This window comes from Physeter macrocephalus, chromosome 4 (assembly GCF_002837175.3).
Source record: "Physeter macrocephalus isolate SW-GA chromosome 4, ASM283717v5, whole genome shotgun sequence".
In the NCBI taxonomy this organism is placed as follows: Eukaryota; Metazoa; Chordata; class Mammalia; order Artiodactyla; family Physeteridae; genus Physeter; species Physeter macrocephalus.
This window is the reverse complement of record NC_041217.1, coordinates 119,585,314-119,603,038: the sequence shown is the minus strand read 5'-3', so window position 1 is coordinate 119,603,038 and position 17,725 is coordinate 119,585,314. Positions and strand designations below refer to the sequence as shown.

The following is a 17,725-nucleotide window of genomic DNA, read 5'->3' as shown; positions in this document are numbered from 1 at the left end:
TTGCATTTTTATCAAGTTGCCAGGTGATGCTTATGCTGCTGGTCCAGGGACCACACTTTGAGAACCTTGATCTAGATGTTTGCTGCCCTGCATGTTTGTGAAATCCATGAGAGTTTAAATGTCATTTCCCCAGATCCCAGGACAATGGCACAGGAGGCCTCCAATAAACAATTAGTGAATCATTATTTTAACTCATTCTTTCATAGTCATCTAGAAATACTGTGTATATACCATATTATGCCCCTAAAAAATCTAAATCAGATGCAACTTATACTAAAGAATAGACTTATTAAAAAGGTAATCCCATCATTTATACCTTAGTATTTGTGATGTGAAATTAAACAAAATAGGAAAGAGAACATTGGCAAGTTAGTATCTGGAGAAACTAAGATGCAATAGATATTAAAATCCACTTGTCATTATATATGGACTTTTTAAGTGGTAACTAGAAAGCTAGTTTGACTGCTCTTATTACAGAAACTTGAATGAGACATTCATGTAATATGATCCATTCTGCTGCAGCATCACACCCCTTAACTCCCTAAGGACCCAGCCCAGGAAGAGAGTAGAGTCAAGGAATTGCTGAGAATGGGCACAGAAGATCAACTCTTGGACATGACTGCCCTTCTATTTGGTACCCACATGGTTGGAGAGCACATCCATATATTATTTCATTTCTTCCATTGTTTTTCAAACTTATTGAACAAAAATTGACACCCTCTACCTTTGGTCCCTTGTTACTTATTTTGTAATTTTATATTTTAAAATTTAGTGACACTTCCCAACCCTGACTTCATGGTTTCTGCATGGAGTAGTGGAAAGATTATAGACCAGAAATCAGAAGATTTTGGTTCATGTCCCAGTTCGTCACTTATTAGTTGAGTGTGCCTTGATGAGACATTTAACTTTGTTGCATTTCAGAATTCTCATCTATAAAATGAGGATGGCAGGCAGAGTGGGTGAGGAAGTGGAGTGGAGGGGGTGACCCAGTTTACCCACTTCACAGAGCAGTCTTAAATATTATAATGGACACTATTAGAAAGCATCCTATAATATTTGTAAAATGTAGTTATTCGTTGTCGACTGACAGTGGTAGCACTGTTTTAGGCACTAAAGAGACATAAAAATACTGAAGAAATATCAAACGTGTTCTCCTCCCTCAAGAAGTTATAATTGGGCTTCCCTGGTGGCGCAGTGGTTGAGAGTTCGCCTGCCGATGCAGGGGACACGGGTTCGTGCCCCGGTCCGGGAAGATCCCACGTGCCGCGGAGCGGCTGGGCCCGTCAGCCGTGGCCGCTGAGCCTGCGCGTCCGGAGCCTGTGCTCCGCAACGGGAGCTGCCGCAACAGTGAGAGGCCCGCGTACCGCAAAAAAAAAAAAAAAAAAAAAAAAAAAAAAAAAAAAGAAGTTATAATTTAGCAGGAGAGACAAAAATCAGTGTACCAGACTTCTAGAGTAAGGTCACCAAATCCTCTTCCCTTAAAATGTTGTCTCTGAAAATGGCCCAAAGACTTAGAACAAACTGAGCAGCAGTTTCTCATGACAAAGTACTGAACTTTGGGTGCAAACAGTGGGAATCTGTGGCATTCTTGCCTAGGGCTGCTCCCATTGCCTTCTCCTGCCACTGCAGTTCTAGAAGGGAAGGGCAGGCCATAGGTAACCAGCAGCTTCACTGTCAGTAGAGGCCGACTTGATTTGGAGCAGAAGACAAAAAAAGCCCTTGGTCAGTGGCATTACTAGTAATAAGCAGCAATCTCAGAGCAAACTGACAGGGAAGGTCAGAGGTTCTGCTAGCCTGAGACTGTAGTTCTAATTAGGGCAAGCAACAGGTCCATGGACTAGCCAGAAACTTAACAGGGAGATACAGGCAATACGGCAGTCAGACACATTCAATAAGCTTTCTGCACATCTCCAGCTAACTGGAAGCAGCATGGATTGGAGTTGGCCCAACTTATTCACACATCCCTGTCCTATTACAAGCTTGCACCTCTATACAAAGGAAACATTAGATCCTAGTGGAAAATAAAAGTTGGAACAGACTTGAAAACTGCATGAACTTTGAATGTACTCCTGAACGCACTATAGTGTGTTGAATATTGCCCTCCAAAAATTCATGACCACCCAGAACTTCAGAATGTGACCTTATTTTGAAATAGGGTCTTTGTAGATATAATCAGGGAAGGATCAAGATGAGATTATCCAGGATTTGTTTTGTCCTAAATCCAATGACTGATATCCTTATAGCAAGAGGAGAGGATACACACACAGATACACAGAGAAGAATAACATGGGAGGATAAGCACAGGTTGAAGTGATGGAGCTACATGCCATGAAACACCAAGGATTGCTGGGAATCACCGGAAGTTGGAAGAGGCAAGGAAAGATTCTCCCCTTCAGCTTTCAGAGGGAGCATGGCCCTGCTAAGACCTGAATTTTAGACTTCTGGCCTCCAGAACATAAGACGATAAATTTCTGTTGTTTTAAGCCACCAAATTTGGGGACATTTTTTATGTCAGTCCCAGGAAACTAATAAACCTACAAACAGATTCACTGGCAGAAGATGGAGGCTATATTGGCTCAAAGTGCTGGAACACGACCTCTGACAAATCACTGAATGATCACTAAACTATGAAAACACAGAGACAACCCTAAGAGATTAGCCTAAAAAGTAAAAACAGAACAAAAAATAAATCTGAGCAGAGACAACAGTGGCTGTATACCAAGGAGAGGGGACATGAATTTCACAGATTTGTTCTAGATAAGCTACTAAGCAAACAAACAAATAAAAAACCCAAGAATAACCTTCCAGAGGGAAAGTGGGAATTCAGAATCCACAGTTGCTCTAATAGATGATCTAAATTGTTCAGTTTTCAACAAAAATATCAAAAGACACAAAGAAACTGGAAAGGGTATGACCCATTCTCAGGAAGCAAAAGCCATCACACCCACTCCTAGGAAGCTGCTCAAGAGAAATGACAACTGATGTCTACACACAAAAAATTTGTCTTTGTATATTCATTACAGCATGACTTATAATAGTCCCAAACTGGAAACAATACAAATATCCATCAACTGGAGTAGATGAATAAAATGTGGTATATCCATGTAACAGAATGTATTCTCAGCTATAAGAGAGCAACTATTGACAGATGCTACAAATGGATGATTCCTAAAAACACTATGCTAAGTGAAAGAAGCAAGACACAAAATACTACCTATTGTATGATTTCATTTACAAGAAATGTCCATAGAAGGCAAATCTGTAGAGCCTGAAAGCAGATCAATGGTGTCCTAGGGCTGGCTATGAGAGTGAAGATTAATTGCCAAAGAGTGAGCACAAAGGAACTTTTTGAAGTTATGGAGATGTTCTAAAACTGTGATAATGGCTGTACAACCTTATAAAATTCCTAAAAATCAGTGAATTGTACACTTACAGTGGACGAATTTTATGGACTGTAAGTTACACCTATTTTTAACAACTAAAAAAATCAATATATGATAAAGAGTAATAAAAAAACAGTTAATGTAAGTCAAGGTACAAAGAAATACTTCGGTTTTAGGTGTTAAGAGCCATTATCATCAAAAGAGAGGGATAAAATGGAATAAAAGTCAGTTGGGAAAGCTTCACAGTCTTAATCTGAATCTTAAAAGATGGATACGGTTTGAACTTAAAATACTATTTTGAATTTAAAATCCTTTGTCCTATTGCAGACAAAGGAAAGGGCACAGGAAAAGACAAGATAACAATGTGGGGCGGGGCGGGGAGGGGTGGGGAGGCAGGAGGCTAGGGGCTGGTGAAGCAGCCGCTGTGTTTGTGAAGAAGTAGTGAGGAAAGCACGAATAGGTACAACAGGATAAGGTTATGGAAATACAAGAAAATGAGGCAGAAGAGGAATTATAAGAGAGCCAGAAAAAAGTTACTTTGTTCTTCGTATCCACATGAACCCAGGAGGCAAACGTCTGCCTTGTTTGAAGGGATGAATGATAAATAAAACTGCCTGTGAAGAACTGTACTCTTTACAAGTAGCAGAAATATTCCATGACTTCATAGGTGTACATAATAAACAATCGATCTGTGGCCTGATGTCTAAAATCAAACTGCAACACATCATGAATCACTATGATAATAAAAGATGCACTTGCCATGTTCCCAAATAATTAATTGTATTGTTATTCTCATCCAAAAGCAAGAGAAATTAATGAATGCTACATTTTTAAGGAGTTTACTGCTCCAAGCCTAACTTTAATGGCCCTTTTTTTAAAACAAGTCTTCTAAAAACCTATTCACATTTCACTGAATCATGCACAGCTTTGATTTGTAAAAAGGGCAGATTCTTTTCAGTCCAACTAAATTGCTAAGATTGCTGAACCACAAGTCAACTCTGAGCCACCCAACTTTCAATTTTGAACGATTACTTTCATGGCAATCAAGGGCAAGCTGAGACAAAACTATTGTGTGGACAGGATTCAATTACTTCAATCCCCATTCCAACCTATTATTCAAGACTGTCCAATGACATAACAAAAAGTCAGTTCTGGGATCAATATGCACACAAAATAACACTTAGCCAAGTAACATTCTCCCGTAACCTTTGGTTTTGCACTCTTATCACAGAGTGTACATCATCTCCCAGAAAATCATTCAGCTAAACCTTGTTCTTTTTTCATCTGTATGCGCCACATTTCCCAGCAGTCAAATAGCCATTTCATATGAACTCTATTGATTAAAGCATGATCTAAGACCCAGGAAAAGTTTCATTATGTTAACTCCAATTTGAGACTGTAGCTAATTTCAGCAATTCATCAAAATTAATCGTTGAAAGTGATACTTTTTAAAAATAAGTATCTAATCACTATTATTAGGGGTTTCATACCCCTCATATTATGGAAATATAGGAAACCCTTTGCTACTGAGAATAGCTAACTGGGACTGGATAGTACTAAACAAGGATCTTGCACCTAGTCAGGGGGCTGGGATCTGCTCTCAACCCTGCTCAGAACTGCACGGGTGACCTTGGGGAGCCACTGTACCTCTGGATGCCTCTCATTTTCCTCATCTACATAATGGAAGGACCGAACTCTCAGATGCTATGACAAAATGAAACAAAGTAAATTACGTTTCAGCTAAGTACATAAAGTGGGAAAAAGTAGTTTCTGGCATTATTTTTTAAAAAGAAATTTTATACATTTTTATAAAGAAAAATGTTTTTTCTTTATAATACAATATATATAATTCATTATAATAGATAATATTTTACTTTAAATCAAAACCAACATTCAAGTGTTTATCCTTTCTTATGTTGGTAAGTTTTCAATATTTTATCCCTAAATATGTATAGTTCTCTTTAAGCAGTTAAATTTTTTTAAATTAATAGTCACTGTTTTTGATTGATGAGGGAAATCAGAAAAGCCAAAAGTAACAACTCCATGTTTGCCCCCAACTCCTCCCTTTAATCCCTAAGTCTATATCTAGATCACCCAAATATAAATATTTCTTTTAATCAGTAAAAACACTATTACGTTCTAAACAGAGTGTCTTAAGCAAGGAAATAACAAACATAATCCTGTAACAGCTCTTCCTTTTAATTGCTGTGCCACAGAACTAAATATTGACAAAAAACCCCACTTTGGTACAATATGTGAAATCCTATATTGGATACAAAAATTATCTTATGCTAACAAACATGGATTTATGATAAAAGGGAAATGAAAATGTATAAAAGCATGTAGCCATATTTTGTACTGCATTATTTAGGTGTGATTCACCCTGAGGTTTATTGGATTTGTGATTTTATCTCATCATAGTTCTAAAGAACAAATTGCCAATCTGGTATTTTTCTCTTAGAATAATGTATGATGTACTTCACTATGGCAAGACAAACAGTTAACTTGTAAATTGGGGGACAGTTTATTCGTACAACATTTTAATGATCATATATCTCTATTTCAAGATTAATCTGTTACTGGGTTAAATCACTCCAAATTCTTTATTCCACAATCTGCAAGAGTAATTGCTGCTTCAGTTTCAATCATGGAGCAGTAAATCTGGATTTACTTTTAGGCAGCTGGTTTATAAGTCCCTGGAGATGCATAATTTCATAGAGTGATTAAAGTCATTTTGGTATTATACCAACAATAGCTTATCCAGAGCATCAACTGCAAACAATTAAAACATTCACATTTTATGTGTACCTTTTTCAAGCAGTCTTCCTGCGTAGACACACAGGTTTTCCCCACCACAGTGCTGCTGATAAACTTTTATTTCATCCCGGAAATCTGAGTGATCGTAGGCTAGGTGCACATTTTTCCCCAAATAGATCATTGTAATAGCTGCATTACTATGCAGTGGTGTTTTGTGAATCCTTCTTGAATCCTAGAATAAACAAAAAAAGGGGGCTTATTAACTAATCACCTTCTAATCAGAGTGTGATCACCTTCTAATCAGAGTGTAATACAAAGAATAGAAAAGACTATTTTTATGTACCTTGCAACAAAACCTCTATAAAATGTCAATCTATATACAGTGCACAAAAAGTCAAGCCCATTACAAAACAAATGCCTTTAACAATTATAGCATATATACACTTTGGCTTTTTATTTTTAATGTAAATTCTGGGGATTTGGACAAAGTTTGTCACCTTTTATCTTACGTATGTGTCTGTGTGTTGTTTTTTTTGTTTGTTTGTTTGTTTGTTTTGCGGTACGCGGGCCTCTCACTGTTGTGGCCTCTCCCGTTGCGGAGCACAGGCTCCGCACGCGCAGGCTCAGCGGCCATGGCTCACAGGCTCAGCGGCTCCGCGGCATGTGGGATCCTCCCAGACCGGGGCACGAACCCGTGTCCCCCGCATCGGCAGGCGGACTCTCGACCACTGCGCCACCAGGGAAGCCCATGTGTCTTGTGTTTTACATGCAACAAAAATATCAGTGATGGGAAGAGGAAACTACTCTTGGTTCTTTTTGCTAGTTCTCAAATAAAAATTCAAATCAAATTAATTAAATAAATATTGGTGACATAATTTTGTTTTCATTCAAATTGACATTAACTGTAATTTAGCAATTGTTTTTGTAATTGAGTGTTATCTTTATACTTGAGCACTGACAATACATCCTTCCCTGAGCTTATTCTTTGTGAGAGGAAGATGCACACATTTGATTCCTTCTATGGTCACTCTGAGGATCAGGAACAATGTATGTTGGGTACCTGGGGTTATCCAGTTTCACAGGAGGCATTCAGTTCAATGAAAAACCAACATTATTAATATTATTCTTAATATCAAACAATAAACCCAACCAAAAATATCACCTCATAAACCTACTTGATATTCTATGGCATTGACCAATTTAAATTATTTATAAAATAAACACTAAACTTAAATACCAGAGATTAAATATCCAATGCCTTGCCTCCTAGTTTATATTCAGAAATATTTTCACAGTAGTGAATAAGTATAGTGTTTGCCTAACCTTTAAGAGGAAGACCCGGAAAGAGAAGCAAGAAAAGGAAGAGGAAGAAGAGGCAGAGAAATAGGAATGGCTCCTTGAGAGACTTTAAGAGGTCCTAGTAAGAATATCGTAGGTTTCTCGAACTATACAGATACCAGGCATTACTTTTAATCTACTTCACTTTTCTAAAAATCGATTTTTAGCTAAATGAAAAATGTGAAGAGACCAACTTTCAGTGAATCCAAGGCAATTATTTGAGTTTGATCTCACTGAATTACAGATGCCTTGGAAGCATGAATTTTTTTAAGAATGACAAAGCTGCAAAAAAAATTTCTGAAGGAACTACTAAAATACTTCCATCTCCAAAGCCATTCCCTTCTACCTCAGAGGATTTTTTTTCTCATTCACTCCTATTTCTTTGAAGCAAAAACCAGAAGAAGTAAATTTGATGAAATTCAGCAAATGACAGTCCAAAAAGTGTAAATGGGTGGGAAAGTCTGAGATTTAAAATTTGAGCAAATTGTCTTGCCTCTGGACAGAGGTCCCAAATAGAGAGATAATCAAGAGAAATATTTCAGGGACACCAGGAGCCATGAACGTAAATCAGCAAACTGGATAATTCTTTGCAGATTAGAAACATCCCCTTGAGTCACAGTTGAAAGCAAAGGGATGATGGCAGGCCTGGATCTTGGTTACAAAGTCATCGGTTACAAAGTCATCCCATGTTTCCTCTTGCCTGAGCAACTGTGGAGCGTGACATGCACGTGTGCAACCCAACCCACAATCACCAGCCTAAGGCAAATTCAGCTCCAAGCTCCCAAGAGAGCATTTAATGATATGACGGATTAAATAAGAGCATCCCACTTTGTTAAGCAATACTTTCTAAAGTGGCATGGATTCAGAGGTAGCCATGTGAAGGGCTTCTGGGAGATAAGCACTACATAAATACAAGGTAACAGTGGGATTAGAGTGGAGGAAAGGCCCTCCTCATATGTGCAAAATGAAAAACTGGATGGAGAAATGTTTAAAAATAAAATTAAGGATAGCTCTTCACCCTTTTCATTTACTCTTATTCATATATTTTTTTTCTGCTAAAGTGTATTCCTGGTAGCAACATCTCTTTTCTCTTGCTCTGGTTGCTTCATTCCTTTCTAAAATATTCCTCAATTATTTGCACCAAGTAACCTTTTCTGGGTTCTAATAGGAGGCCCAAGTGACAGCTCATGATTAAATACATGCACTAAGAAACGAATAGTTGTTTCGTGCAGTTGACTAAATTGCCTCTATACTTACCATCTTGCAAGGTTATAATGACCCCAGACTGATGAAACTTTAACAAGGTTTCACGGCCCTTTCTGCTGTCCTCAAGCAAGTATCAAAACCTTCCATGAAAATTCAGTTGCATTTCAAGAACAGGAGCAAGGCTCAAACCCCTGCACAACTAATGATTACCTCTCTTACTTCCTTGACCAGCAGCTTACGACTTTCCTTCTCGTTTCTTTTCAGATTTGTCAGGCAAGTAGAATCTGAGCTGACAAATAAACAGCAAGCCTACTGAGTGGTGAACCAGTTAGCCATTATATATTTGTAATATTTAGCATTCCATGGCTAGACTAAACTTTCACTGGCATCTCTTTATCCCTGCCCACGCCTGTGTAAGAAGTGGATTTCAGAGATTGTATGGGTGTCAAAGTGCCTGTTCTTGTTGATAGTGTTGGGCAGCAACTCCTCTCCATCTACTTAGCCAAGCCCTGATGAACTCCGGACATCGTAAGGTCTTACCTGGACTACTGTAATAAACCTCTAGTTAGTATGCTAGAAAAAAAGAGCATAGCTTTGAGCTGTTCCAGGAAAGCTGGGATGTATGGTTACCCTACTAATTGGTCCCCACACTTCTAGCCTGATGTCCTTCAAATTCTCCCTCCTCCTGGATATCAGAGTGATCTACTGTCACGAAATAGATCATGTAACTCTCCCACTTAAAGTCCTCCAATGATCCCCAATATCCATGGGATAAGGGCCAACATTCCTCAGACAGTAAAAAATGTCTTTATATAGTCTCTCCTACTATCTTTCAACTATTGCAATTTCTTGTGTTACATCTAAAGGTCCAGCAACTGAACTAATTGTAGTGGCCCAAATATGACCAACATGTTTTTAATCTCGAGGCCTATATAACTGTATGAGTCACATGGCATTGAAACTATTTCCTTGTATTCCTCTCTCTCAGTAGATAAGGACAGTATCTTAACGATCTTTAAGCCCCCAGTGTCTTGCCAGTGCTGACACCTAGTAAAGGCCTAACAAACATTGATTTGACTGGACACGGCTATGGAATAATTAGGGATTCCATATTGTGTCCTTTGCTGAGACAAAAGCAGGTTGACCCCACCCTAAATCAGAAGCTTTCTACGTTTATAGGAACTCAATAGGTACCAGAGCATGAAAACGGATTCACGATGTCCTGTTAAACAAAACACCACCTTTGTTGATTAAGCCTTGATAAAAATTGATTAAAAGCCTGGCCATACAGAGTGGCAGGCAGTCCCCATGCTGACTCTTATTCAGGTCTTAGGGAGACTGACTCAGCCAGAGGCACAGTGGTGCAGTGTTCACATTCTAAAGGTTCAGGAAGCCTCTGGTTGTGATGGAAACCTGTCTTCACTATTCTCATTTGGTTCTTCTTTTTTTTTTTTTTTTTTAAATTTATTTATTTATTTATTTATTTTTGGCTGCCTTGGGTCTCCGTTGCTGGGCGAGCTTTCCCTAGTTGCGGTGAACGGAGGCTACTCTTTGTTGTGGTGCGCGGGCTTCTCATTGCAGTGGTTTCTCTTGTTGCGGAGCACAGGCTCTAGGCATGCTGGCTTCAGTAGTTGTGGCGCGCACAGGCTCAGGATTTGTGGCGCATGGACTTAGTTGCTCCGCGGCATGTGGGATCTTCCCGGACCAGGTCTCGAACCCGTGTCCCCTGCCTTGGCAGGCGGATTCTTAACCACTGCGCCACCAGGGAAGCCCTACTCATTTGGTTCTACTCTTTTCCTTCTCTTTCACTCTGGTTTCAACTGGTTCTCTCCTTCTCCCTCCTTTGCTTTTACTCTGCATACTTTTTTCACTTTACTCTTACCTGTTTTTCTTACTACTGTGTAACCTATATCTCATGCTAATTCCTGACATGCCCCCAAACACCTCCAGCATTCTAGAGGTATCTGAGCTCCAGATGTGGAGGATGCTGAGTTGACACATGAGCCTTCCTTTCCTCATCTCCCTCAACAGAATGAATTCATTGAGTCTGTTAAGACTACAAATTATCCAGATGGATTTTGCTTTTGGTGAGAAGGCCCCCAAATCGGACCCTCTTAGTAAAGTGGTCTGCCCTGGTTCCCAGAAGCATTTTTGGTTCTTCCTTTCTTCTAGGGTTTTGTCCCACAATGCCAGCTGCAAAGATATTTTCATTGTTGAATTGACTTTTTATACTATTTTAAAGTCCTTTTTAGTTATGTAGTTACCAAACTGCAATGCTAATTTTAAGCAAAAGCATTGTTTAAAGGAAAATGTTTGTCTAAAATAAATCAAGCCTACCATGAAATATGTTGAATTACCATATATTAAAATCGTGCTGATGTTTTCCTTTTTCATTCTCAAATCTTAGCCTACTGGTGAGAAACTAAGAGTAAAAAATACCAAGATAATGCACTGACTAGAAAGAAAAATTTTTTAAATAGTCCTTAAATTAAGTCAAACAAAAGAAATGTGCAATTTCTCCCAAAAAGCTAATGTTTTCTAGGCTTTATTTGTTGTTGGAGAAAAGGGATCTATATCTGAAAGGCATAATTGATATCCATAATATTTACCTAAGTGAAAAAATATAACTAAAAGCTTACTATTTGCATGGAAAATAAAACAATACCCATTTATGAATATAGTACTAATAAACATTTGATTAAATGTAAATAAAATCAAATGCCTGCCCTCAACAAGCTTCATAATCTGGGAGTAGAAGAAATAATAAAGATAAATGAGTATTTATGCTAAGCAGAATATATTAAGGAATGTAAGAAAAGTAACAAAGTCCTTTTGAAGGGAAGAAGAGATGGAATCCTATTACTAGTGTAGAGCATAAAGTCTTTGAGAGGGGCAGGGAAAGATGGGTATGGAAACACATTCTTTTTATCTCCCATGCACTCACAGGCAATGCATAGAAAAAGATTTTCTGGCATAAAGTAATTAAAAAAATATATAGACTGGAATTGGGGAAGTGGTGGACCAACCAGTTGAGGGTATAGAAAGTAGTTCGGTTTGGCTTGGTTAGGAACAGAGAGAAAACTGGAAAAGGGCCAAAACCTGAAAGCCCTTGAATACTAGTATACTAAGCATGTCCTTTTATTCTGATGTTTTGACATCTGGGTCCTTACTGACCCTGGGACACTATCTCACCCAAGACTAACCAGTTCCTAGAGATAGTAAATGACTTGCCTGGGAGAACATTTATCATGTGCACACTAACCAACTGAGAGCCCATATGCACCCTCCCCCAGCCTCTAACACTCTGGGCCAATATTCCCCTGCCCCAGCACCAGGTACCAGACAACTTAGGACAGCCCAACACCAGAGCCTGCCAAAATCATTCATACTATCCCATCTTATCCCTGCTTACCCTGCATTGCCCAATTCTTCCTCGGAAAGCACAACAGAGGCTCTTTCCCACCTTTTCCTCCCATGCCTCTCTTGACAACCCTGGTGCTTCCCTGGGTGGCCCTGCATGGCCTGGTGTGATGGTTAATTTTATTTATCAACTTGGCTGAGCCACAGTGCCCAAATGTGTGTCAAACAATATTCTAGATGGAATCCTGACTAAAATAAACAGGCATGTCCCTTCCTCTTGAGAACTGTAAGGGACAAACTGTCTTTTTAAAGGCAAGTGTCTTCTGATCTATAGGTCTCAACACACCTGAATAATCATAAAACTGACATTTTAAAAGTCAGGCAGAAGAATAACTCACTTTCATTAGGAAAGGGGAAGCTAGTGAAAGGTTTTAAGCAGGGGAGAAACATGTTGGGAGCTATTCTACAAAGTTTAATTTAACATCATTATGTAGAATCTACTACTACTGAGATGGACTCTGCTTACTCTCTTCTCCCCCTCCTGCCTTTAACCCTCTGCTTCCTGATTCAATCTGCTAACTTCCTACTCACCTTTCAGACACCTGTAATTGCACAGGGCTTATCTGGAGTCTAGGAAGTAGATAGGAGGCCTCAACCAGATATGGAGAAAGCCCCAGACTAGTTCGTGCCAGGAGAAGTTCTTTGCTTTCTCTATCATAAAACATATAAAAACTTAAAACAAACTGTTTTATTTTTAATTGATAAGCATAATAATTAAGTAGGTTCTTATTTGACAGCCTGTATTTTCACATATATAAACACTATTTATAGTACCATTCACATTTCCAGTAGGCTGCTGTGTGGAGTAGGTGACCAGCAGTCCTAAGTGGAAACACAGAATTTCTGCAGATGGATGAGGTAAACCTCAGAGCAAAATCTAACTAGTCACATAGATTCTGTAAAAGCATTAAAAAAACTCTGCAGGTATTATACCTCCAAATTATAAAGCAACGGGCACAGAAGCAATGTGCTGGGTTGTAAGATCTACACCCTGTCATTTGCTTTCCTAGACTCCAGATAAGCCCTGTGCAATTACAGATGCCTGAAAGGTGAGTAGGAAGTTCATGGATCATGGCCTAGAGACACAGACCACAGAAGCCAGGGACCCTGTTTTATACATTCACTGAGGAACAGGTGGCCACCAGCAAGCCATATTTCTTTACCTCTTTCATTTACCTCTTTCTTTCCTTTTAAGAGCATTTGAAGGATGCTTTGGGATGGTAGTCATGAAATGAAAGAATGAATTTAATGTGTAAATTAATCATGAGAGCCATCTCTCCTTAAATGGATCTTTTCTAGATCAAAGTAAAATAAATCTAAATACTAAAGTAAAAGTGCACGATTGGCATGAATGAGATGCTCAATGTCATCGGTCATTAGAGAAATACAAATTTGAAACAAGTAAGATACCACTTACCCACTAGGACAGCTAGAATCAAAAGACAGTAACAAGCATTGCTAAGGATGTGGAGAAATTTGAACCCATACATTGTTGATGAAAATGTAAAATGGTGTGGTCACTTGGGAAAACAGTTTGGCAGTTCATCAGAAAGTAAAACGTAGAGTGACTATATGACCCAGCAATTCCACTCCTAGGTATACATCCAAAGAGATGAAAACATATGTCTATGCAAAAACTTGCAGGCAAATGCTCATAGCAGCACTATTCATAGCCAAAAAGTGGAAACAACACAAATGCCCATCAACTGCCTATGAGATAAACAAAATGTGGTACAACCATATGGTGGAATATTATTCAGCCATAAACAGAAAGTACTGATACAACCTGCAACATAGATGAACTTTCAAAACATTATGCTGAGTAAAAGAAGCCTGACACTAAAGAATATTTATTGCATGATTCCATTTATATGAAATATCCATAAGCAAATCAATAGAGACAGAAAGTAGATTAGTAGTTGCTAAGGGGTAGGGAAAGGAAGATTAGAGAATGACTGCTTATGGATATTTTTTTTTTTTTCTGGGGTGATGAAAATGTTCTGAAATTAGATGGTGCTTATGGTTGCCTAACTTCTGAATATAATAAAACCATGAACTGTACACTGTAAAAAAAAAAGTGCATGATTTACCCCACTGTACCAATTTTATTCTAAACCCCAGGACCTAGGAGCTAGTGACAGATCCAAGAGACATCTAGAAAGCTACTGAAGCCATGTGGGAAGGTGACCGCATTTTGAATAGAAAGACAAGTGTCAAGGTCTAAGCCTATGGTGATGGCCAGGTTTAGGGGTAAAGATGAAAGAGGCACAGAGGAGCAAGATGAGAGGTCAAAGGAGAGAACAAAGAACCGTGAAAGTAGAGTGCCATGGAGGCAAGAGAGGGAAGCTTTGAGGAAAAGGCAATAACAGCATGAAATGCTACTATTAAAGACAAATCATGGTAAGTAGAAAATACAAACTAATATGGTAGAAGTAAATCTAAATATACCACTAAATAAAATAAATGTCATTAGACTAAACTCACTTATTAAAGAAACAGAGATTCTCGGGTTGAAATAAACGCAAAGCACACATATGCTGCATAAACACATTTAAAGCATAAAGCTTTAAAGACATTGAAAAACTGAAAGTAAAAGAAATATATATGTATAAATATAAATATATATTTTATGTATATATATATATACATATATATTATCTAAAGAAAATAAGGAGAAATACTATTAGACAAAATAGATTTTAAGGCCAAAGTAATGTGATAAAGAGGATCATTTTTTAATAATAAAGAATATCTTCACCAGTAAGGTAAAGTATCCCAAATCTGAGAGCATATAACCAGGTATTCTCAACATTTACAAAGCAGAACTTGACTAATTACAAGAAGAAACTGACAAATCCACAACTACAGAGAATGAATTATCACTAGAACTCAGGAACTAAGAGACCAAGCAGATAAAAAAGAATGGTAAGGATGTAAAAATATGAATGACATAACTGGACATTTCTTACCTATTGAACATTTATAGAACTCTGCTCCCAACAATTAAAGAATCACATTTTTTACAACAACTGAACATATCTTAGCCCACAAAGCAAGTCTCCACAAGTACCAAAGAATCAAAATCATGAAGAACAAGAATAAGATGCTTTCTCAATTACATTCAGTGAACTAAAAGGAGTTCTAGGATTTAAAATATGGCAGGAAAAGAAAAATGTCAATAGCTCACAGATATAGAGAACAGATTTGTGGTTGCCAGGGGTAGGGGGATGGGGGAGGGAAGGATTGGGAGTTTGGGATTAGCAGATGCGAACTATTATATATAGAATGGATAAACAACAAGGTCCTACAGTATAGCACAGGGAACTATATTTAGTATCCTGTGATAAACCATAATGGAAAAGAATATGAAAAAGAATATATATATATGTATAACTGAGTCACGTTGTTGTACAGCAGAAATTAAATAGAACATTGTAAATCAACTATACTTCAATAAAATTTTAAAAAAGAAAAAAGAAAAATTTAAATGGAATGTGTGGAATATAAAATTGAAGAAATCTCCCAGCAAGTAGAGCAAAAAGGCAAAGAAGTAGAAAATAGGAGGGAAAAGCTAAGAATATTAGAGCATCAGTCTAGTAGTCCCAACATTCTCAAAATAAGGATTCCAAAAAGAGAGAACAACAGTTAAAAAAAAAAAAAAAAAAAAAGACCAAGTCAGACTGAAGACTTGTGAACTCAAGAGCCAGACATGCCAAGGTCTGTCAGAGCCAGGATGCCTGCTGACACCTGCTGTGTTTCTAATCTGAAATAGAATGCCCAGGGGAAGCCAGCTCAGGTGCTTATCCGTGCTTCACTTGTCATGACCACAGGGTGGAGAAGTTGCTGCTCTCTCCTCTGTGCCCAGGTACGGAAGCCCATTTGCCTGACCATATTCCTCCTGGACGTCCAGTATCTGGCCCACACGAGGACCTCATTAGATGCCCTGACTCTGGTGAGCCCCATTTTTCTAGGACACACTCATGACCTGACCTCTCTCACTTCCCCACAAGGGGCTCTTAAAACTGTCAAGGAAACAAACCTAGATGGTGACCCAAAGACTCTCTTCAGCTTATTTTCTCCTAGATATATTATCCTTTCATTGCAATGCTAGGTTTGCGCTTATTTTGAAGTTTTATGCATACAAGTAATAGAACTCCAAAGAAAAGCAGGGACTCAGTTAACACATTTGTCAGAATAGTGGTTGCTCTGGGAAGGAGAAGAGGATGTGACAGGGCAGAAAACAAGGGGTTTATCGTATGACAAAAGTGTTCTACTTTGTTGGGAAGTAATGGTATATACACAGGTGTTTGATTGTTGTTTAACTTGAACATATAGATTTTACATATTCTTATGGTTTATATGAGATTTAAACATTTTTTATAAAGTATGACCAGGTAGAGTTCGTCCCATAATATATTCTAGCATCAGAAAATCAAATGCTGCCACCAAATGAGGATGAGGAGGAAGTCACCATTTTTGCAAGTGGGGGCCACAGCCTTCAAGAGAGCATGCTTGTTGGCCTGGTAGAGACCAATGCCAGCATTCAAAGAATTCAAAGTAAGTTTTAGTGGATGTGGTAGATTCTATCATTGCCCCAAATTTCACTGCACCTCTCTATGAGAGGATGATACTTCCACTCCATTGCTGTCAGACTTTGGTAATGGAATTCAAGTGTAAGTGACATGTGTCACTCCTGAATGGAATCTTCAGAGCATTCCATGGCTCTGCTGTCCACAAGGCCAAATAACCCAGGACAGGGACTACTCATCCAGTCTGGGTCCCAGAATTGCCATTGACCAGCAACAGACAATAGTGAGAAAAAGAAATTAAATGTGAGCTGAGTTGCCAGGGGTTGCTTGTTAGACTGAGCTACAGTAAACTACTCTTCAGAGAACTTTGCAGTAGGAATGGAGAAAACAGAAGTCTCAGGCTACAGAATGTGAGGAAAGGACTTGGTTACTCTATGCCTGGGTATGTTGAGAGACAGAGATGAATACTAGAGGAAGGAATAAACCTCCAAATAGGAGAGGAGAATGACAGACAGTGCAAAGTGCCATGGCAGTGGAAAAGGATAAGATCAAGGAACAGGGCGGAGGGTGGGCCTCGGAGATGAGGGGTACAGGCTCTCTCAGAGATCGTAACAAAAAAAAAAGAATTAGTGAAAGGTGGATTGAAAGGAGGAAATTTGAGCAAGCACAAGGAAGACAGTCCCAACTTTTAGAGAAGGTTATTGGTGAGGCAAGTTATTGGTGAGGAAAGCTGCTGGGAGGGAGATGTGGACAAGGGGTAAACAGAGCACTTGAACGAGGCTGGTTTTGGAAAGCCAACATGCTGTCAACATGCAATGTTGGCACTTCGCTCCCTGATTCTCCATCAGTGAAATGTTGACCCAGCCATCTCCTAATAACCACAAAAGTTATGTATAGGGCTCCCCTGGTGGCGCAGTGTTTGGGAGTCCACCTGCCGATGCAGGGGACACGGGTTCGTGCCCCGGTCCGGGAGGATCCCACATGCCGCGGAGCGGCTGGGCCCATGGGCCATGGCCGCTGAGCCTGCGCGTCCGGAGCCTGTGCTCCGCAATGGGGAGAGGCCACAACAGTGAGAGGCCTGCGTACCGCAAA

General features: G+C 39.0%; 1 protein-coding gene across 1 annotated transcript in view; it reads right to left on the bottom strand.

The window, feature by feature from the left end:
• Positions 1 to 17,725, bottom strand: part of ERICH3 (glutamate rich 3) — an 81,334-nt gene that overhangs the window by 42,792 nt on the left and 20,817 nt on the right. The window contains 1 exon segment of the mRNA XM_055083905.1: positions 6,192 to 6,372. Within this exon segment, the coding sequence (XP_054939880.1) occupies positions 6,192 to 6,372 (181 nt within the window).